General features: G+C 30.1%; 1 protein-coding gene across 1 annotated transcript in view; it reads left to right on the top strand.

Annotated features, from left to right (window-relative positions):
- LOC112688551 overlaps positions 1–24,755 on the top strand; it is a 176,598-nt gene that overhangs the window by 114,267 nt on the left and 37,576 nt on the right. The window contains exon 4 of the mRNA XM_025561807.1: positions 11,481–11,600. Coding sequence (XP_025417592.1) covers positions 11,481–11,600 — 120 coding nt within the window. The remainder of the gene's footprint in view (positions 1–11,480; positions 11,601–24,755) is intronic.

Raw genomic sequence — 24,755 nt, 5'->3', positions numbered from 1 at the left:
CGAAAAGTCTTTGCGAGAGGAATTTAAAGCAGGTAATTTTTGATAAAACCATTTTAGAATACAAATTGTTTAACACATTTTCTTAGCCTAAACTTATACATCAAATTTTCTTTTAGATTTAATTTTTTCCAGTCTTGTTTGAGAAAACGTTCTGTTAAATGAGTAACACTAATACAGCAGTTATCAAATTCCACATTGGCTGTTATAGCATTTCGAAATTAAGTTTTGAACGTAGTTTGTTCTATCTATTTTCTTGTTATACCTGTGTGACTTTCGTTAAATTAAACTGTACTATTTCTCCTATGATTCGAACGTCGAAAGGAAACCTCTATTTTTATTTTATTTTTGTCAATACCACGTTATAAAATAATAAAGTAGAGCTTTTTAAAATATATGAATAATTTCTAGTGCATTCGTACGAGCATAAAATAACTTATCTTACTATCTGCCATCTCAATTATCATTGTTGTACATTGATATACAATGAACGTGCTTGGTAATATTATATACCGCATGTAACATACGATTCCCTTTACCACTAAAGTCATACCAGAGCGCATTATCAAATTCGAAGTAATTTCTATTCCTATCACTATATATTTTCTTAATATAATGGAATTTTACAGAATACAAATACTCGTATTTATATGGCTGTAATATATATATATTCACTTATCATGAGATATTGTATTATACATTATTCGATTATTCAAGTAAGTGGTTTGATTTTTGATTAAAGTCTGTGGCAGTTTACTATATACTTATACATATAGATGTGGGAGTGAGTAAAGTACAAAAGATGTCAATAAACAATAATTTTCATTTTTTATTATGCCGTTACATTGATGGTGTGCTATTACAATGCATTACTTAAATCAATGAAAGAGTTTAAAAATATCACTGTCAGACCTGAGCTGCCGGAAAACTATATTATTTGTTTAAATCGTTTGCCGCCCTGTTCTCTAATAAAAGTGCGCATGCCTTATGATTACGACTCACGGGGGCGAGAAATGGCTTTAATACTGCTGTTCACCACCCCATCTGCATTTACCTTCGCCATGTTGCCTTAGTTCCTAATTAATTATCATTGCGTTTCTCGTTTCGAAGATTTCAAGGAATTATTTCTTAAAAGAGGGAAAAAAATTGTATTTACAAATACTATATTCTCGCGAAAAAAAAAAGAAAAATTATATTTTATGTTTTTATCTTTGATTAATTGCACTTTTTTGCCGATTTGCATGATCATTCTTTATGATTTGTCTACATTAAAAACACTAATACATTTTCTTTACATAATTTCCTACAGTTATTTAAATATAGTATTCGTACAATAAAAAAAAAAAAATTGAAATAATCTTCTAATAAATAATACTAATTCCCAGACTTTTTATTTAAGTTTATTCACTAAGTAATACTCTTATCCGTATACCTTTCATATATTTTAATATATTTTTATACATATATTTTTATTGGGAAATTGATTTTTTTTTTTTTAAATGTCAAACGTTTTTTGAATTATTTTTAAGTAAAGGTAACTAGTATTCAAGTATACTTAACTCGTGTTACGAATAATTGCATATTTATTTTATTTTCCTCTTTTACTTCCAATATCTTTGAAGTTATGGTCAATAAGCTTTTTTATATTTATAATATATGGAACACCTGGTCAGCACTGTATTTTCCAGATTAGTTATAAAATATCCGTTTTGCAAGTAAGTATATCATTTGAGCATATGAACTGCGCATTGCACAATTAAAACGGATACGAATATTTTATACCTATATTTTATACGCAGAGTGCCACATCGACGTCGAAAATACTGTAAACACAAAGTAATTATACCTCTTACAGTATTATTTTAAAAGCGTTGAATGATATCCGATAGGTTGTTAATCTTAACACGCGTGTCGTCCGGATTAGTATAATTTGTCTCGTAGCGGTTTAAGATAATAAGTGGTATAAATTCGCGAGCGTTATTTTCGGTGGTGTCAATGGCAAACACGTTTATACGAGTGGAGTGGAAACATTTTTCCACCATTTTCTAAAAAAATATAAAGGGTTGATTTGTATGTCAGTTTTATTTTACAGCAATTTTTAATAAAACAATAATATGACGAACGTTAACGCTGCAATGCTCCTATAAACTCAATTTTAATTTATAAGCATGTATTTTAACACCTCATATATTCTAAAATCTATAGTGTGTCTGCCATCTCATGATGTAATATTTAATTGATAATGAATTAGATACTACGTTTTTTGAAAAATAGACACTTAATTTATTATAATAATTATTGCGAACCATTGTTATAGACCGCGTTTAATAATTGGTTAATAAAATGACAACGTTTAGCAATACTTTGTGGCTTAAGAACCGAAATGGTTATAAGGAAAGTACAATTATCATTAATATTATTGCAGAATATGAGTCATTAGGCGGTTTAAAAGTGAGTCTTTTCTCCTACCCATTAGATCCGGTCGTAACTTTACACGTCCACGAGTGTGTGCTTGGAATAACGGGAATAATTCGCTCTCAAGCGTGAGTTGCGAATATTTCGGTGAAAAAAAATTCCTTTTTTCCCCGTACCCTGACGGCGACGGATTGACACGTTCCGTGAAAATAAATACGAATCAAACATAATTCGTTTCCGCTACGGTTTCATCGAACACACGTTGACTTTTGTGCGTATTCCATAAAATTCCGTAGCGACACCTTGTTAACACACCCGCGCGCGCATTTGTACGGGTATCGCGCGTACGTCATCGTTTCTCTTCTCCACCATGCTACCCGAGCGACTCCTTTCCGTTCGTCCTCGTCCCGAGAAAAATAACCCTGCTCCTCTAGTAGGTATACGACCGGGGGTGGGGTGGTAATTTGTGTTGAGTTCGTGACGCGTGGGCGTGCACACACGGTTAAGTGGACTATTTAAACCGTCATTGCGTGCGTTTTCTTACTCCGGTTATCGAATTACAAATGACAGTATTGAATATCGCAGCGCCTTTTCGACGCACTTAACGAATTCTTCGTTTATGTGCACAGGCGATGGTGATGATTTATCTTCCCACCGCCATTCCCTGTTCGTCGCTCGGATATATCGTGTATCTCCCGCGTCCTTTCGGACGAACCTATGTTATATTATTATCGGTGTATAGTACTCTTTAGATTTCCATCGCAGCCAATTTGCATGCTGCAGCGCACGTTGAGGAGATGTGCTACACTGCAGTCGTGAACAATTTGATTTTCCAAAGTTTAGACGTTTGCAGTTCGGAAAAAAACGTCTAAATGTTCTAATTAAATGACGAGGTGCATACATGCATCAACCTCTTACGTTCGTCACAGAGTAAAACGTGCGTTTCTCGATGTGCGTAACAATTTAATGAATATTTCATGTAATTCCGTCGATTTAACGTAACAATTATTGTTCTTCCCTACGATGGCAGCAAGTAATCGAGAAATGCTTTTTTAAGTTGTATCTTGCCGAAATATTTATTTATCGCGAACGATGGCAATCGTATTCGACGAGCCATACAATATTTTGTGTAACGCAATTATACAGTTTAAAACGAATCATCATCGTATACAATATGCATAACGGTTTAAAACATTTGGAGTTTTAATTGTACGTATGTATTTTCAATATTCGAAAACTTCAAAACTTCATGTTGAAGATATATTCCCAAAAATTATGTCAACGGTTAAACCTATGTTTCAGTGTGCACCATTTTTGAGTTCTTACTGTTATGTACCTAAATTGTGTAATGCTCATTGCATTGTCCATTATTCACGTGTAACCACCAAAATGTACTTCATCAATTACGCTCGTCGTCGTTGCAATTTCGGACTTTATTTCCAATCGCAATAATTAATATTGACCCCGTGTACTGTAGTTTGCGCACAATCTATACACGTGTATGTCAGTTTTAATTGCTATTTCGGTTCACATTTGAACGTACATTTATATTTATTATACACATGACGCAGTAACGTTAACTTCATACGTACACTATACACCCTATTTGTTTAACCGGATATCTACCTTAAACTATATGCTATGATGTTTGGTCGTAACCAATTTTGTTGAAGTTGTCGTACCATACGTATTAACTTTATTATTTACGATCGCGTTTTACGTCGATAAATCGATAGACAGCAAATAGATCTCAGCGGCGTGATTACGTTACCACCCCGCTTAAACATACGTCGACGTAGAGAGTTACGAACATGAATCTATAATAGTATACGAACAATATTTCTCGTAATTCGCATTTGTTATTCCTGTTCGTGTATTTTCCTGTGTACTGGCAGCGGGTTCGTACACTAACGGCGTGTATGTCAATGGGAGGGTAGTCGTGGACGTGGATATGAACGCCTGATGACTTTCCGCTGATAACGCGATTCAATGCGTCGCATACACTTAGGGCGACTTGCGAGATACGATTTTGCGGATATGAAAAACCATTATATCATATTTGAAGTTTTATTGCCAACCGTGTTATGGTACCGGTTATCTTTAATAGCTACACGTCAGACGACCGAAATCGCGCTCGGTATTATGTGTGCAAACGTTGCGCGATTATGTATTTTCCTATCGCCCACCGCCTGTTATCTGTTATAACGCAAGTCGACCATCGAGGTCGCATTTCCAAGAGACAAATGAAACTTCGAGTTGTAAAGAAGTCTGCGTGTCACAGACATACTCGCAGGTGTATATTATTATCCTGTGACATCGTCATTTTCGTTTTCCTGCAGGCTTTGTGATACAAATGAGGTAGTGTATCAGGTCCGGTACAACGACGAGCTACAACGGTGGATAGGAACGTTAAGGGAAAATGCCTTGGGGATTCGTATGAACTGTGGACTTAAAAATGAATTTATATGCATATGCAAACCTATCGGGAGAAAAATAGTACATAAAAAAAAAAAAAGAAGAAAAGAACGAAAGACTTCGGGTATATATTACCAAGAAAAACTACCTGCGTTCAATTCTGTGCAGGTTGATATCTTTCGTAGAAAAATACTTTATGGACTTCCATAAAGCAGAGTTATGTATTTACCACCATTGATGGTACCCCGAATTCAGTTTTCAATTAAACTTTAATTGTTGTATGAAATCAAATGTTTGAAAATTATAAAATAAAGAGCTTCCGAAGTGTTCCGAGTATATAACGTATAATGTTTAAAAAAATAAACTAATTTCATTGAAATATTAATCTTAATGAGTATCCATTAACAATTCCTATAAAGCCTATATTTATATTTTATTTATAATACCTATAAGAAAATTAATAAATTTCACAATATTTGTGAACTAAGAGATTAGTTAAATTGTTGGTTTTAACTATAGTAAAATCAAAACGCAAAAAAAATAAAAATAATAATTTACAAAATATTGTACTACTCTATTTACCACTAGTTTTCGTACACATTTTTCTGATTCTATCACTTTATCGTGACATGAAATATACATAAAATAACATATCTTGTTATCTTAAAATATAATAAATTATACGTTATAATTATCCAAGCAATGCATTTTTTACAATTTCTTGACTAGAAAAAACACTTTTTCCTGGCTATTTTATTTTACTAAATTACAATATTTCGATATTATTAAGATATATTTCTAATTTTCCACTTGTCTTTAAATACCTTATTTTACATATGTGTCAATATCTTAATCTTTCTTTTTTCTGATAATTTTCTCATTTAATGCATTAGTAAAGCAAGTCCCTATCAAGAAATTTTAATAAGAATTATATAATAATATATGTGACCATAAGATTATTTTAATAGTCGTAAGAATGTATTTCCTTTATATATATATCTCAAAATAATTTACATTAAAATAAAGATTGATTTGTAAAAACATAATTCAATGAAGCGTAATGATTAAGTTCATGTTATGTTTCACCCATATGCAATAATTCAAGTGTGTTAAAAGCATTTATTCTAACTAAATTTCACCAACAATAATATTTTCCTTCGAAACTCGATTAATCTTTGATTGTTTAGAGTTAATTTCGATTTAATCTGATCTAGTGTAAATTTAACGTTTAACCCTCTCTAAACATGCAGTGAAAAGTAAAATTTTTATATGTATTTAATGAATATTTAATATATATGAATGTAATATGTATTTTAATATGTATTTAAAATATTAATCTTAGAATTAGCTGTTTTTTGATTTCTCTTGTAATGGTACTGTGTGTCGATCATTGTAACTTTAATGGAAGAACATTTTTCAATTTCTTGATGTTGATATTTTCAACACATTTTCTTCTTCTATAGTACTCGTTTGTCATATATATTTTTTAAATTTTTAGAATAATTCAATACTATATATTTGATTATATTATGGATTAATGGAATCCTAAAATATTTGGTTTAATTGAAGTTCCTATTTTGTTAAACTGAAGACAAAATTTGTCAAAAAAATTGTTTTTGTTAATATAGTTATATTTGAAAAATAATTTACCTTTGGATTATTATTTGGTCAGATTAAATTGACCATGTAAGTACAATAAATACACAGACGCTAATCTAGGTTATTTTTGTTGGTACGTGTCTGTAGTTTTATTTTTAAACATAATCCGATGAACTTTTTGAAACTGTATTCTAATAGCCAGGTGTTTAATTACCAGTGTTGAAACTAATACAACACGCGTGCATATTACCACTAATGTTAAACAAAATTTACGTAATAGCTTTAAGAACATCTGAATCGAGTTAGTTTTGGTCTTTGCTCACATGCCTGTCGTGTAACTTTAATTTGTGGCGAGAGTAGTAAAACGAAACAGCTTTGTGAAACTTTTTTGCGCTTTAAGTGTCCCAAACAAATATTAAAACCGTAATAATGACGTCGAATGATGTCGCGTATCAAATTAATTTTGTAAAATATACAAGCAATATAATTTTTTAATCAATTTTGATGGCCTTGCATTATATCAGTTTCATTGAGTATTATATCACATACAGGTATCTTGTCGTGTTTTACCAATTTTTACATCGGCAGTGAATATTGAAATTTCATTAATACTTACAATTGAAAAAATAATAACTATAAACATTTCAATATTATCGGCAATATATTATTTATTATTAATTTTCCAAGCGTCTCGAATGTATTTTCGTACTGAATTATAGCAACAGTCATTGAATATTTTAGAAACATGATAGTTGAAACCCATTGCAGTATAGTGATGTTATAATCTTTTAAATATACTTTTAAAACATATTATCTCTTATACGTACTTGGGATACAACTCGCTGTCATCGTCGAAATCCATAATAGTTTCATCTGTCTACGTTGTTTTTATCTTTAGACGGGACTACACCCACAAATATCATACATAATACATATGGACGTGAATATGATGTACGAAAAGTATTTAAAGTACATTTCACGGTACACACCTTCAATGTGTTATCCAATTTTTGTGTTTATTTTTATTCGATTTTGCGGTGTGCATATCATTGTACTTCCTATTATTATCCCATCACGCCAATTGACATTTGAAGAAAATTTGAACATATTTTATTTTTATTTTTAGTGCGCATTCATGAAAAATGAATAACTTATTATTCTCCTGGAAAACTGGAAGTTTTATCATTTAATATGATTTTTTTTTTATACTTTTCGTATTTTGCCGCTATACGGTTTCATTCAGAATATTATATGAATGTTTTCTTATCGAAAGGACTGATTATTATTATTACTCTGAATAAAACTGATTTTAACTTTTATAAAAACATGTACGGTGCAATTACTGTATAGTTGGGACCGAGTCCGTAGGACTTATGTTCTTCATAAACGAGGTATTATGAACTAAAGTGATTTGGGTTGGTTTGAACCGGCCCGGGAGATATTTGACTCGGTAAAGCCCGTACCACAAAAGCTTTTCGAGTGAATGTGTTGAGATCAGAAATCGTACGTTTAAATATACATTAGTGTTTTTCTCCGTTGTAAAAGTTATATAGAAATAAGTATCGACAATGAACGAAAAACTTTAATATAAAATTACTTGTGCAGTAAATATAAGAATTACATTGAGAACAAAAATGTAATTTACTTCTGATTATAATTAATAAGAATATATCTGTGGAGCCGCGTTTGATTTTCTATACTAACTCTATTAATCACACTATACCATGTATATTTTTTTAATTGAATGGTTTTTGATGAGGTTTTATTAGTTAAACACGATTTTCTCTTATAGCGCATTGAATGTTTTAATTGCATGTATTTACCTAGACCCAAAACGTTTTTCATTGCGAGTTACAGGAGTAATGTAGGTAGAAAATGAAAAACGATTAGAAAACGATTCGATTTCTTAATTACTGCATTCTGATTAGTCTCTATAGATCTGTAAGTATATCAATATTAAGCGCCCAAACAATTTCCAATGAAAACTTTGGTTAATATTGAACGACCATTGTAGAAAACAAACCTTATAAATACTAATATATAGTTTTTCTCATTATTAAATGAGTTAATTTATTTTATTATGCATATACACAATTATATTTTAATTTAATATTATATTATGTTTATTGTAAATTTGATTTATATTACTTGTACCTACTGAGCTAAAACGTTATTTAAGCTTTGGAAACAGACCCTTGTCTATAGATTTGTTTGCCGTTAAATCGTAATAACTTTAATTTAATCACAGATCAACTGATAATCGAAAATATTGAAGCGACATATATCTTCGATATTAAAATATCATTTCGATAAATATGTATATAGTTATGAACATGATCAAATTTTAACTGTATTTTGTGTTGATATACCGTCGATTTTTTTCATTCGTATATACAGTTATGAGTTTCAGCTTTATTTTGATATGATGAATTTTTTAAGTTTTTTTTTTTTTTAACGTAATCTATTAAAAGTATATTGTAAAAATAATAAATATCTATAGTTTCCATCGGCGTTGAATAATTCTTAAAGCAGCGTGTATATGTTTTTATTTATTATTAAGCATGTTAGAAGCTCGTTATTTAAGTACCTTCGCAAGAAATTCCTCAGGAGGCTTTAACGAACAATGTATTCTTCGAAAATCCAGACATTTTTTCTGTTAAATTACAAACATATTCTTTAACGCATTTTTAATTTAAAAAATAAATACTTGTAAGCGTACATTGGATTCCTGTATTTGGATGATTCCTGTAATCTTTTCACAGAAATATTGTCTTTTTAACAATAAAAATTAATATTCTACTATAATGTGCATTATAAATGTACAGGTATTGTGCGTTTTGAATTTTAATAAGGGAAAATATGTTTGGACGTCGGTTCCTTGTAATTAAAATTAAATCAGTAAAAACTATACTTATATATTCTGAATGTATAATATTATTTAATTAATACTATTAATTAAATCACCGGAATTAATGTAAACATATTTTTACCATAAAATCTATTATATGCTTTCAGACGTTAATTTCTCCAGTTTTATCAAGATTGTTATTATATCTAATAAAAATGCAAGCATATAAATGTCTATGTATATTAGTTTATACTTGTAGAACTTTTATTGTACCTTCATAGTAAGTTATGTTATTATAATAATTACAAATCTGTTAGAACTTTACAGGAGTACAATGTCCCTTTAATTTTTCCAATTATTGTTCAAAAACATGCCATGTTTATTTTGATTTTTTTTAATAATGCAATTTGATCCTTATTTTTATATGATATTATTTTTCTTTATATATTTTAAAACTACATAAGATACTTGTTGAATACCAATAAAATGTAAAAATATGGTATATATTTTGATTTTGAATCAATGTCTTTAACGAAAAATGCCATGCAGATTGAACGAATATTTTGTGAAATGTAATATATGTGTTTAGGCGTTTAACTTTAATTTCAACTAAGAATTTATTTTTAATCGATTTTTATATTTATATATAAATATGAATAAATCATTATTCAAATTATTATTGTAAATAAACTAATCCGTGTTTTTTTTATTTTTTTCTGTTTAAATAAAATAATGTATCAATTATGTTTCTTTACCACTTTGGATAGTTTGACTTCACCTCATAAAACTTTAAATGTAATGAAACTCTTACTTTTTGTGCATATATTTGTATAATTTCTGTTTGGTACTCCCAGTCTACTATGTATGTATAAATTTACCAAAATTCAACAAAATTATAGCAACTTTGTTTTTTACTTGCCCCCGGGGGAAAACCATTGCAGTGCAAATCGACTACAGTGGTCGTTATATAGGCGTGGTTGAAGTTTGACGAAGGCTGAGAAATATCGCAAAGAAAGTCATTGAGATACACGCCGGAGGTATATGGTTAACAACGCGAAATTCCTTTCATTAATCGTTAGACTCGTGCATGCGTACATGTGTGTTAAGATTATTCAGTTTTAATTAATGTTTCAGTATTTAGATTAAATTACGAAGAGGACCGGAGGACTCATTATAATCACTCATTTTTACGGTGCAACTAAACAGAATATTTTTCTTAACACCTCTGAGTATTGAACGTCAAAACAGAAATTAATAATTTATATGTATTTAAAGTTTGATGAAATTCTACTTTGTATTACAAGTCGTATAAAAATAATTTTATAAAATTTAATTTATCTACCGAAAGAATAAGTGATAATTCAAGAAAATAAGTACCCTTTAAGGATATATACACGCGCACACATATACATTTAAACAAATGTATTATTTAAATGTGTATAAATGTATGTATATATAATCGTACCACAGTCGTATATGTATCATATACCTGCTGGATATGTGAGTATTATGGTGTGTTATTTGGTCAAGGACGAATAAAAACATGGATTAAAACCATTTTACACATATATTAGAAATATTTAATCCGAAAAACATTCCTTTATTTTCGTTGTTATATTTGAGAGAAAATACTCGTAATCTTGTTTATATTTATCATATATATGTAGCAATATATATGTAACATACACATAATTGAACGTAATTAAATCTCAACTGCTATACTATCCGGGAACTAATGATACAAAGAAAGCCGAATTTTTTAAACGGCTTGAGAATTATATAAATATGGGAGAATGACGCGTTTTTCCTGACACCTACTTAAATGCATACGTATATCTATAAGTCTTCCATGAAAATTGAAAAATTAAAAATAACTTTTTCGTAAACAAAAAAATAGTGCATTTATATGATTTTATTACAGAAAATAAAATTTAAATTATACACCAGCAAGATTCCAAAAGTTAAAAAAATCATACCTTAATATAAATATCATTAATATTGTTTCCATTTGTACGTATACGTTCCTAAAATCAAACTCCGACGTTGTGTAATTTTGCAATACCTGCAAAATGTTAATTTTGCCGAAATTAAAGCTAACAAATATATAAATAAATAAAATGATAAATAATAATACACAAATATTATGTATTATATTTACTCACTGATATCTTAAAAATTACTCATGAAATCGTTTTTATATTTTCAGAGTCGACCACAGACAAGCGTGCAGGATGGTTGTGCCACTATCAACGGTGGCCTAGGCCGACACTCGTCTTCCGCATCGTCATCTACTGGACTAGCGGACACGTCTGCCGAAACGGACAACGTAAGTATACTATTGCTGTTTGCGTTTCAATCTACAACTTAAGTTATAGCTCTGTTTATATATATATGCATGTATGTATGTTTTGTGTACAGCAATAGTGTGGTTTTCTTTTAATACTTGAGCCGAGAACTATGGTGAAAAAATCGCCGTAAACTTTTGTAGACTTTTCAATTTATAGTGCTTAAACACAAAGTTGACCTAGGAACATTTATTAAAACTTTTACTTGCACCAAAATCCGTGTGAGATATTTTCGTGTCGGGTAAACGTTAAAATATCGTCGCAACTTATACATTATAGGTATAGTGTGACCGACCGTTCGTCGTACAGGTAGTTTTTTCTAAGGAGGTTTTTCCTCTTAGCGTAACACAATGGATTAATGGATTACAGTTTTTGCACTACCGACGTACATGCATACCATATATGTATATTTATTAACCGATGAAGATGATTGTGAATTATTTATTATCTGATCACATACTTAAAACCTTTGTTCGACTTGGGTATTTTGGTGTGTATTTTTTATTCGATTATTTGCATTATTATTGTATTATAATATTATAACTGAACAGTGTAAATTATATATATGCTTATCTATTTTACTTCAAATAATTTTATTTATTAAAAAATCACAAAACGAATGTTGAAAAAATATGTTAAAACCTAATTTATTTTTTGATAAGATTTTCAAATATACGAATATAATCATGGTAATAGGTTTTATACTAAACTAGATTTTACGATTTGGAACTGATATTGATGAATAAAAACTTAAATTATTAGCTTAAGAAATATTAATATGTGTAAAACAATGTCGACTGTGATTTAATGTAAGAGTTATTTTATTAAAAAAAATTAACAAAAAAAAAAAAAAAAAAAAAAGAATAACGTTGATAACTTTGTTTCCTAGCTTAAAATGTCGTGAAATATAATAAATTTAAGTTCTTTTATCTTTTTTTCTCTCTCAAATGAGTTTCTACTAGTCGTTTTTGATGAAGATCAAAAGTCCATGATAACTTTCTAGAAAAGTTTTAATGAATGTTTTGAGTTCAACAATTGCTTTAATAAAGTAAATATAAGAGCTTAAAACGAATACAATGTAAAAATACAGTTGTAATCATAAATTAATCTTCAACATTTTACGCTTTTTATTTTTACAAAATATACAAAAATACATTTTTAATTATATAAAGTACGCCACAGATTATGATATAAATAATAAAGGCGACATTATTCTTGTATTTAAAATATAACAACAATGTTATTTTTATATTAATTTGTATTATATTGATGTGATATTATTTTTTATCATATGAAATAAACGATTGTAGTATAGCAATAAAATTTTTACTTCGTATTGATTGAATAACGGATTGACGACACTTGCAACTATCGTGTAATAATAATTGTGGTTTTAGAATTTCGGGCCTGGAATTTTTACGAAGTTCAAATCAAAATGATTTGAAAATAATCCGCCCATACTTACGGTGTATTATTATCCAAGCAATATTTTTTTTATTTTTTTTTATAATTCTTACATTACATAAACTGCACGCGCAGCTGTCATGATCTACCCTCGAACTTCTATAACCTTTTTGATTGCCCTGTCTTTCAAAAGTAGGATGGTAAAATGACCCATAACTATCTCTTTTTGCTTTATATTATTTTGTGTTGGTACACATTACTATCGAGTTAAGATTTGTCATTAGTGAAACCACCTCATGGCCATGTTTTAAAATATTTTTTAGATTGTATTGGTTAGGGTACCAGATACCTAATTTAATACACGATTCTTCAAACAATCGAAAAAGTTGCGTCCGTCTAATCAAACGATGATTGGGTAGAACTATATCGGTTCACTAAAACTACGTGCTGCAGTTGTATGGTCGTCTCCGTGCTTGTAATATAATATAATGGACGGCTGAAGAGAAGAGTCGCTTCGATACATGCAACACGCATGACTTCACAAATTTGATCAGCATTTTCGATTTTTATAAATCAATGTTTTTATATACATATATTTATATACGGTTTTATTCCAACGACCAATACCTGTACCCCCGTATATAAATGTATGTTTTATATAATTCATACATATTGAACGTAACGTGTACTATACTGCATTGGATCTCATTGCGACAAAAAACCAAACCATACGTCTGTCTGGAACTTGCTCGCCGTCTATACATTATTCAAATGAAATATTAGAAAAATCGTACTGGTTGATTTATTATGATCGGACGCGAACATTTGAGATTCGAAACGTCTGTCAGCAATACGAACGTGAGTAATACGTAAACATAATATTATATGTACTAGCAAAAGCGTGATAGGATCAAATGTAATAAAACCATATAAATATCTTTACGCCTTCCATGTAGATACACACTATTTTCAGATAATTACCGACATGATTCAAACATTGATTTAACGCAGCTGTTCTTTCGTTTGTATAATGCTTACTATAAAATATTAAAGTAATATTTTTATTATCATTCGTGATTTCAAATTTATATATATATATATATATTATTCGTCGTGAATACTCTTCAGTATAATTTATGTCTCCAGAATTCAGTATTACTAATAATAGTTGTAAAATGTAAAATATCATCAGACAGGGAACATATTCATAAATTTTCTAATAGTCATTACAGTTCATCCACCCCTATTATGTTCTATAATTATGCGTGTATAGTTTACGCGGAGGACGAATGCATTGTGTACTTAACGTATATTATAATTTATGCTGTAGATTGAAATATATGGTACATACCTCGTATAAAATTATATAGCTTGTTATGATTTTAACCTATCAAAATGTGTTGTTGTTGGGTTTTCGTTCGAGTGGTACATTTTTCTTTGGGCTGAACTTGTCGTCGGGATCCTCGCTTAAAACCCGCGCACATTTTTAATACACATAAGATAAAAAGAAATCATAGAACCATAGTATAAGTTTTTCAAAAATTCCTGAAGCGATGACAATCCAAATTCAGGATTTTTGTCGCAATATAGATTTTCACCGACTTATTAATCATTAATACGTGCCGTTATGGCGATAAATTCTTCTGGTCACGCCCCAGGGGGAACGCACGCCTCGCAGCAAGTTTTTCTACAGAGGATTGAGAGCAGGTGTGTGTGTGTGTGTGCATGTGCTCAAAGAATAAACGACTGTGTGTATTATTAGTAGAATATAATACACTGTAAGTCTCATCGCGTTTTCTTGCTTTGGTCTGCTCTCCGGCATCGTATCAAGAGTAATAAAAGCTCGTCCGCTTTTGTACGCACGAAAACACACACACAAACACACATGCATTTATATACTTGTGCGACCGATATATATATATATTACGGTCGCCTGCTTAAGTCTCTTTCGTTTCTTACGTTTTCCTTGTCGACTGTTGGTGAACGTGTGTGTACTATTGTTTTACACGGTTTAACACGCGGCAGTCCCCGCGAAAACAGAGGAGAAAATAATGAATTGCACACGTCTGCGATGATATTTACTACTTAAATCTAGCGGAACTGCTGGCGTCCGCCGCTCGACGTACTCGATTGCTCGTACGTTTAATAACGTGTATCGCACTTGCGCTCTGCTAATAAATAAAACGCATTTTTCTCCGACGATTTTTCAATCGTCTGTCCCGCACGTATAATATATATGATAATAATATCCGTACGCGAATCGTGAGGTATAAGTAGTGTAGTAGGTATGTATGTGTTCGCCACAACAGGATTTTTCGCAAAACGCTATGGCGACGAAGGGAAGAGCAAAAATGGATAGTACTGATAAAAACCGAATGATAATCCACATGCTGGATTTAATGAAAAAGTCTCGTAGAGCTTCATACCGAGTATTCATTTGAAAACAAGTAAGAGACGAGTGCACAGCTCATCGTAAATCATACGTACATTTAAAACACAACGTTGGCGTATCGCAAGACAATATATACCACGCGTTGTTTAATAATTTTTCAGAAACAACGTATTTATAACTACGCTTTTATACCGCGCTGCGAATATTAGACACTTTTTCAAACGACTGTCCACTAACGGTGCCTATAATATTATATTTCCAGAAAATTTTAAGCTTAAATTCACGTGGCCTTATATTCATTAAAAAATAAAATAAATTATTTAAATTCATTGGTAATGTATTTTCCTTTTTTTGGTATATTAACTATCGAGAAATTAGACCGAAAATATTGTCCAATGCTGGCACAGTGTTCAAAGAACTAATTTAATTTGAAGTACACTTTTTCACTACATAAATATTAAAAAAATATGTTATACCCCTTCAGAATATTTTTTTATAAATTATGTGATATTATTCTTATACTCGTATATTATGATTTTCGTACACTATGAACTTTTATTATTATACTATTAATTTATTATTATTACTCTATTATACTTTACAAAATAAAATACCGTTTTAGAAACGTTTTAACAATACGTGAAACTGAACAATTTTTTAAGCTCAAAAATATATATTTTTGCTTTTACTAAATATTTTTAATTTTTTTTTTTTTTTTAAATTACTTAACTTTTATGCGACAATTATTTTTCAGCAGCAATCAGGCCATGATGATATACCCTTGAAATTTTACCTCTTTAAGCATCGCATATTCCTCTTATAATACATATCTATTAAAACATTACATTCTTAATCATAAAATGTTATCACTGTTAATCATAGAGCCCACTAAATATTATCTAATAACAAAATCCTATTATATAATTTCTTGTTATAATTCAAAGTTCTAATTAAAATATTCAATTAAAAACTGCTTTTAAATCATGCTATAGGAGTATTGCCACTGAACGACTTTTTTTTTATCTATTATCTGTAGCATGCGGCCCTATATCTTATTAATCATTAATCCTTATTGAACTACTATTGACATGTATAGATAGTAAATACAATATTGTTTTGTGAAATTAATGAGAAAAATAAGAAAAAAAATTATTATTTAATATAAATTTACATTCAGTAGAAATTACAATGAAAACGTGCATAAATGTACCTTTGCGTAGATTATTATTGTTGTTATGATTATTATTATTAAAATTATCGATTAAAATAAAAACCAATTTATTATACTACGGTCGAATTAATAAAACGTGATTTATAAAAGCATTTCGTTTTTAATCATAAGAACTAACCTAACCGTAATTTAAAATTAAATTGATAACGTTTCTTTAACTCATTAACGCAATTTGTATTTTTCTACTGCAAGAGCAATGATTTAATACGGTCAAAATATGTATAGTTAGTAGAATGTAAAAAATAAATATCAACTGTAATAAATCGTTATATTCTTTTTGACTACTTAACTTCGATTATAATTTGAATCGTAAACATGCTAAACATAAATATTGTTTCATCATGCAAACCTCATATGTTTCGATTTTAACCATTCGTCATAACATTCGTGGTTTTATGGTTTCAATACAGTGTTACAATAACTATACAATGTTGGGTTTTATATAAATGTAGCAGATTGAAGTATTATTCTCAAAAGTACATATTTTTTCATTATAACGCGTTTTAATATTATTTTGTTTGCATATCGTTAGATTGCAATAATTTTAAAACAATGTGATTAAATAAATTTGCACTATCTTATAGAATATGTAGAAACCATCGGTATTATTTCTATTTTTTATTCAATAAACCCATCCAGAAACCAGGAAGTCATTATATCTTAATAAACTCATGGTGATTATATATGTATATTTGCATAACTCACTTAGATTATATCTCTATGATTCGATATTTTATAGAATAAAATGTTGTTATTCTATTTTTTTTTTTTTTAGATTTATTTAGTTATTTATATAATAATAGTCCATCAAAATATTATATTAGTTATGTAAATATTGATAGTTATTTTATAACTTTCATGATTTTCTGCCGAAAAGATGGCATTTTATTTTATTGTAATTAATTTATAAAATTTTAAGTTAACAGTTAATTTTTTATACCATTCATTTATATTTACAAGGAAAATTTTTTTAAATTTAATATTATTATTATTTTTAAGCGTTTTTCCAATGTCGTGTATTACAATTCAAAATCAAACGAGGAATTTCGGAATACATTTAACAACCATGTTTAAGCTTACACTAAAACGATTGGAAAATCACGAATAAATACTATGTATGATATTTTTTTTATACTATTTTGGTAAAAAAAAAAAAAAAAACCGTTGCATTTTATTTTTAATTCGTTAATTCTCCCGTGCAACTGAACCCTAGTATCTAATAAGTAAATGGGATTTCTATATAAATGTGCTTACCGTGAAACGTTAAATAAATAAATTTTGTTTTGTTCTATGGGGAAAATTTAAATAATAAAAATAAAATTCAAAAATATTGGATGTTGAATTATTTCGGAAAAGTGTATTTTTAAATATGCGTCTACAACCATATAAGACGTGATGTTTTGTCAGTGTCTATATAGCTATTTTACTGGCTTATTCATTATTTTCAATTTTTCTTTCTGTCTTGTTTTTACGGCGTCCGTCCGGTAATCGCATGAGAAATCCCAATTGGGATATCTGACTGAATAACATCAAGTATGCTTATATACGAGTCGGTATACGGTAAAAAAAAATAAAATCATTTATAATTCAACTGTAAGCATTGGAGAAACCGTGTTTGCGCACATTTGTATATGTATACAGATAGGAACAAACATACAATATCGAAACATGGTATGAACCCAAGAGAGATTGATTCTTACTAGCTCGTTTCACGGCCTTTTTTCATATATATTTACGAAAATAGTACTGTCTTACATATACCGCCCACATGGTCACATTTACACATGGCTATGCGTATTATTGTAAAAATGTGTATGTGTATGTGTGTGTGTGTGTGTGTGTGTGTGTGTGTGTGTGTGTGTGTGTGTGTGTGTGTGTGTGTGTGTGTGTGTGTATCATAATAATATATAAAAGCCAAAAATCCTACTATGTATTCAAGGCCGGTGCTTTTTTCGAAAACCTTGAAGTTTGAGCTTAAGGACTACCGTTAATAGGTTTCAACTAGCTTATTGAAAAAACAATATATATCGACCAAACAGATTGTAGAATCCCTGTAAACGGGAAAAAATACATTTTAATCTGAAACATAAATATATTGAAAACATCTTGTGCTCAAAGGAGAACATTTAATTTTGCTTTTATCTGCTATTTTCATATAAAACGATATTGTATTTTTTATTAGGTCTGAGATAATCATTACTTTAAGATAATATTTACAATATTTATTATTATTATTACTATATTATACTTAATTTAAGATGTTAATGATTTTTATTTGTATCGTAATACGTCATTTAATCCTAATGTTTCCCTGAATTTCTCAATATATTTTACGGTTTCCTATGTATACTTATGTAAATACCAAGATTTATGGCCATCGTTGTCAATATATACGGTAACGATATTTCGGTTTCGATCGTTTTAACGCGGCTCGAAAACAGAAAAGTCAGTAAACCTTTTCCAGTGAAAAAAACCTATCGTACATTGGATTTTTACAAAGCGCGTCTTCTCATATTGAACTCTCGAACCGTATTACCGTGCATACTGTCGTCGTTGCGAATTCGACGAGCGTGCGCGGCTGATTTATTTTGCGAATAAGAATATACGTATTTTGTGTAATAACAATAATAATAACGGCAACGACGGCGGCGCACTGTAGCAGAATAAACCTTTCCCGTAGGAGAAGAAAAAGAGTTTTAAAATAAACCAGAGTAAACATCAACACACACACACACACACACCTTGAACTACATTACGCGAAGGAAAAGGAACCGAATTCTGTGGCAGTAGTAAACGTGTACGTGCGTACGTGCGAAAGAGTCGCAACGCCTGTTTTCGCGTACAAACCGTCTTCTTATAAGACCGGCTGCCACATGCCGCCAACGATGGTTAGTTCCACCACACCCCTCATGCACCTCAAATCATATACTAGTATGTACCGAAAAGGGAGAGGGATGGTGACCGGCTGGTTAGTGCGTTTTATTATCAAACGTTCCGTACGGAAAAATGCGTGAGCGTGAGCTTGCCGATGAAAATAGTTCGCAGGATTTTGATCCCGTGGCGCGTACATCGGGTACGTGGGCAAGAAAAACCTTGGTTCCCGCATTTAATCACGATCCGCCGTCTTATCTCTTGAGAAAAAGTCGCGTCGTCACCCATTTACCATATTATAATATTATCGGAGCATATTCGGTAAACATTACAATCAAACGCCGACCGCGTATAATATATATTATATGTTCGTGTAGCATACCTGGTTCGTGGCTAAATCGACACTCGTAGAATTTCGACAATTTTTCTTCTCTATTCTCGCTGCATCATCCATAAATCACTGATACGGTGTAATAATATATTATGACGCCAAAGGTACGTGAGGATTATAGATAGCTCAGGAATTATAAATACCGGCTGAGCTGTATTCGCTAAAAAAAAAAATACACGCATACTCGTACAATACAACACATTGGAACGTGTTCTAGAATTTCAAGTGAGAGTCAGAAATTGTGTGTACAGTGCCTTAAATCGATCATCGTGAGGTAAAGTATCCACACTGGTGTAAACATTTAACGAACTAATCAGGTATACATAAAAGTTAAAAAAAAACCAAAAAATGTCACCATAATAATTTAATTTTCTTGTTGGCTTTAATTCGTTCATTAGACAGTTTTCAACCATAAGTGTCCGCTACAAAGTTTAGACGATTATTCTGTTGTGTTCGAAGTTTTAACGCTGTCATCTACGAAAAATCATAGTTTTACAATGAGTTCAACATATTTTCCACTCGATATCATGTACGGTGTATAATGAAAACAATAACAAATTTAAACAGTAAGCGGCAAAGAAATTCGTATACCGACGTATATAATATATACCTACTTATGGTAAGCCAAATTTATGCCGACCTATTGCGAAGACCTGCTGCCTCCAGACCTAATCGGGCTTTAATTTTTCATGAAAACAGCGTAGAATTACGAAGACACAAGGCTTGGGGTTAATTCCTTAACTAGAAGTTAGCTTAACTATCTGTTTTTAAGGGCGCAGCAAAGTAAGGGGGTGAGTTTGAGTTGAATTAAATTTTTTTATTTTAATTTTTGTATAAAACAAGCGACAAAATAAAATTCGCTAAGGACGCTACGGAGGATAGTTACGGCACTACTTACGGTATATTAATTATTACATGTTCCATGTAATGCGGTTCTTATTGTTCTTCTCGACGACCATTTCTTACCATGATCCTGCGGAAAGTAGTTCATTATAGGTCCCGTGATTAAGAATTGGTATGTGCGTACACAATTTGTGTATATGTGATAATGTCGTCAGAGAACATCGCCGTCCTGCATATACACGTATTTTAGGCACAACTAAGGTTAAAATTCTGGGGACGAACTACAATCCTACAATTAAAACTGTTAATTAAAAATAATCTGTTCAACTGTATCACGAAACACTTTTAAACATTGTAAAATGTTTTTAACACTTTTTTTTCTAACGACAAAATAATACAATTTAGGTCTGTATATATTATTCTTGATTATGCTATTGATTAAGGATGGATATGAAATCCGAAAATCTGAATTTTCCTAACATCCAGGTATTCAAATCCGGATTTGCCAAAGTATCTAGATCATCCCGATTTATGGATTTGCTATTTATGTGACTTATAATTATTTTTAATTTCTAGTAGAAGAGTGTATTTTATTTTATTGCAATTAAAATTAAACAACAAATTAATATTATGCTTTATGAATTACAGTGTACTAATCATGACTTCAGCAGTTTTTATAGTTTATTATTGGTTACCAAAAACAAGTTAATAAATTATTAATTTTATTTTATACATTTATGGCTAACAGCGATACCATAACTAAATAACCAATTAACTAATCGTTACTGCATAACCTTCATTAAATTTATGTGAATTTAAAAATGAGTCATTGAACAATAAAATTTAATTTAATAATTTGGGTATGCCCAATACTACTATTGATACGTATATCCATGTATACTGTGTGCATATGTTCAAGCAAAGCTAAAGGAATTACAGTGAAACTTCCGGAGACACTAAGCGAACTTTTCAACGGTTCCCATTTCCGCTGGCACGTACACGACGAATTATGTTATTTCTGGTCAACATGTTCGCCGTCGTGTTGTTACTTCGAACGAAATGTAATTAGAGCGAACCGAAATAGCACCGGCCATTTCAAAGAATCTATGTAACGCGCTACGCTCAGAAGCAACGGAAACTTTGAGAAGTTAACATTCATTTTGCTCGTTAAATTATTATGCTTCAAAGTTATACCATGGCGCAGTGACGGCACCGCGCGGTGATGGACACGGACTCAAATACGCTGTACACCGACGTGTGTATACTACAAGATACAGTTGTATTTCTATGGGAGGGTACGTGTATATTACTTACAGTAGAACAAAGTACGTTGAACACAAGTACTATATATTTTATCGGTATGCGTACACATAGGTCCGTTTCAAGGGGTAGGTGACATAGGCACATGCCTAAGGGAGCATCTAAAATTTTTATACTAAAGATAATTTTTAAAAAAAAAGACTAAAATTCCTAATACCTACTTATGTCAAATTATATGTAGTAAAACATAAGACTCTATAAATTGTTTTGTTTTATTTAAATCAATAGAGGTATACTTATCTACAAATGCTCTATCGATCTAATCGATTGTTAACTTTACATTAATAAAAATAATAAACTCAGAATGAAGTCTATTTTACTATTGTTTATGTAAAAATAAAATAAAAATATTTTATGTCGTATTCACAAGTAAGGGACGGAAAAACTTAATTTTCCCTTGGTGTGATTAAATATTTGATCCAGGCCTGCGTATTCGACGATCAATGTCAAATAATAACCATTATACTATTTCCTTCACCGCATTTAATAACGTATATGCATATTTATATATATTCGAACCTTGATTTACCAATATTGTCGGTTCTTCTAAAAAACTTCGTTGTATAGAAATACAATTTTTTCGTTTAAAAAACATTTTTCTGAATGAAATTAATTTTGAATAATTCGAGTATGTACGAGTATGTATAATAAATTAAAATAATTATCCATTTACTAATAATAATATTTTACTTTGATAAATAACAAATAGTATTAATCATATTTGGTAGGTAGGTACATTAAAATGTGTGCCCGTATATTGTAAAGTTTTTTTTTTTTTTTAATTTACCTATAATACTTAATTATTTGATATATCTAATTAAAATAATTAAACATGTGTAGTATAATACTAATATAAAACGCATTTAATAAATAGAAATGTTTTTGAATAGAATTTTCATGATTTTACGAAAAACATATGGCATCCAAAGTTTTCCGTTAAATATATAAGTTTGTTTAATAGAGATTTGATTTTACATATAATTGCTGACTGAACGTCCTGCGGTTTCGTACAGCTAATCGTTACAGTTATTTCTTGCAAACTGTATAATGTTGTAGGGCATATTTGACAACCCGTAAATTCACAGCCGTTCTCCGAGTGTTAACTGACGTTCGTTAGCCTACAGTAACAGTTCTATTCGCATTAAACACTTGTTCGAAATAGCTTTAAAAACAAAACTGATGTAAGGTCATTAAAATCATTTTTGACTGTTCAATTACTGTTAACTGCAATTAATGTAAAAATCTCGTTTGGATTTTCATAGACTGCACATGGATATTAACATTTTAATATAATACAAAGAAAAAAATAGCTAAATATCCATTTGTTTCTTATCACCGAACTTATGTCTTCACGTAGATCAATTATCTTGTAACTTATGTTTTTATGGATGATTTGAAACGCTCTGTATAGTACATTGACGATTGTCTCAAGAGCACCAAAGATTTAAACGCAATTGGCCCTAAATTTCTGGTGTACATAAACTTTAACATTACATTACTTTTACATTAATTTAACATTACCGATTATACGCCTTTTATGACGATTTTACGTCTTTCGTTTATGCATTATGTTATTATCGTGTAAATCATTTTGTTCTGGAATGATTAAAATGTTTACGTTGAGTTCAACAAAAGTCGTATAAACACTTCATTAGACTTTTTTGTGTTCTCCGAACATTAACTACAGAAATACATAAATGTACAACCGTCAAATTGAATTTCATATCATGGATCGTAAACTTTTTATGGCTGTTGCGTACTACCTACGTATAGCAGAGAAAACGGGTTGCTAATGTTCTAACGGTTTAGAGTTTTCCCAGGGATAGGCGCGAGGCTATCATTGAATATATATATTTCCTATTACATTTTTTTTCGATAATAATACTATATGGTTACCATTGGTTATTTAAATTTGACGAATCCTAATCTATTTATTTCTGAACGTATTACAGAATCTACGTACCATATTTATATGTTTATATATATATATATATATATATACGAGTAACATTATCGATGTACTCTGTATACTTTTGCATGCTTATGGACGAATATTACAACATAGTCTAGGTAGACAATAATTTAAATAAATAAATAAATAATACATTTATATGATAATACGTGGGTGATGCTCATAAAATAGTATAATCATCACGTTTCTAGCCAAACATGAAAAACGGTCTTCAAGTACGATATTTTTTTAATGTTAAATTTGTAATACGAAAGCATCTACAAAGGTTGGGTTGATCTTGTATCAGATAATTATAAATTCAGATATTTTTTTCATGAACATTTTTATACGTACTATTATAAGAATAAGCTGGATTGGTCCAGAATATTTGTTGAATATACGAGTATTCTTGCAGGGATTAAGGTAAAATAATTTGTAATCCATTAGGTTTGATTGTAACATAAAATTCTGATTGCTTTGATATTTACAAGCATTTTTATGTTTTGAGCAATTTGTATATGTAAATATGTCTATAAAAAATTTAGACGCTTTACATTCATATTATATAAAATGTTATTGTTGCCAACCATAACTTAATATTTTCATTAAATGATCAGCTCTTTATTATTTCAAGAACTCTGTTTCTATAGTCCTTGCTGTATTATTATTATTAATAATAAGTGGCTTATAATGACTTATTATGGTATATAACGTGCTCGTTATATTTTAAGTT

Source organism: Sipha flava, unplaced genomic scaffold (assembly GCF_003268045.1).
Source record: "Sipha flava isolate LNK unplaced genomic scaffold, YSA_version1 39_pilon_pilon, whole genome shotgun sequence".
Classification (NCBI taxonomy): Eukaryota; Metazoa; Arthropoda; class Insecta; order Hemiptera; family Aphididae; genus Sipha; species Sipha flava.
Note: the sequence above shows the minus strand (reverse complement) of the source record. Positions and strands in the feature narration are given on the sequence as shown.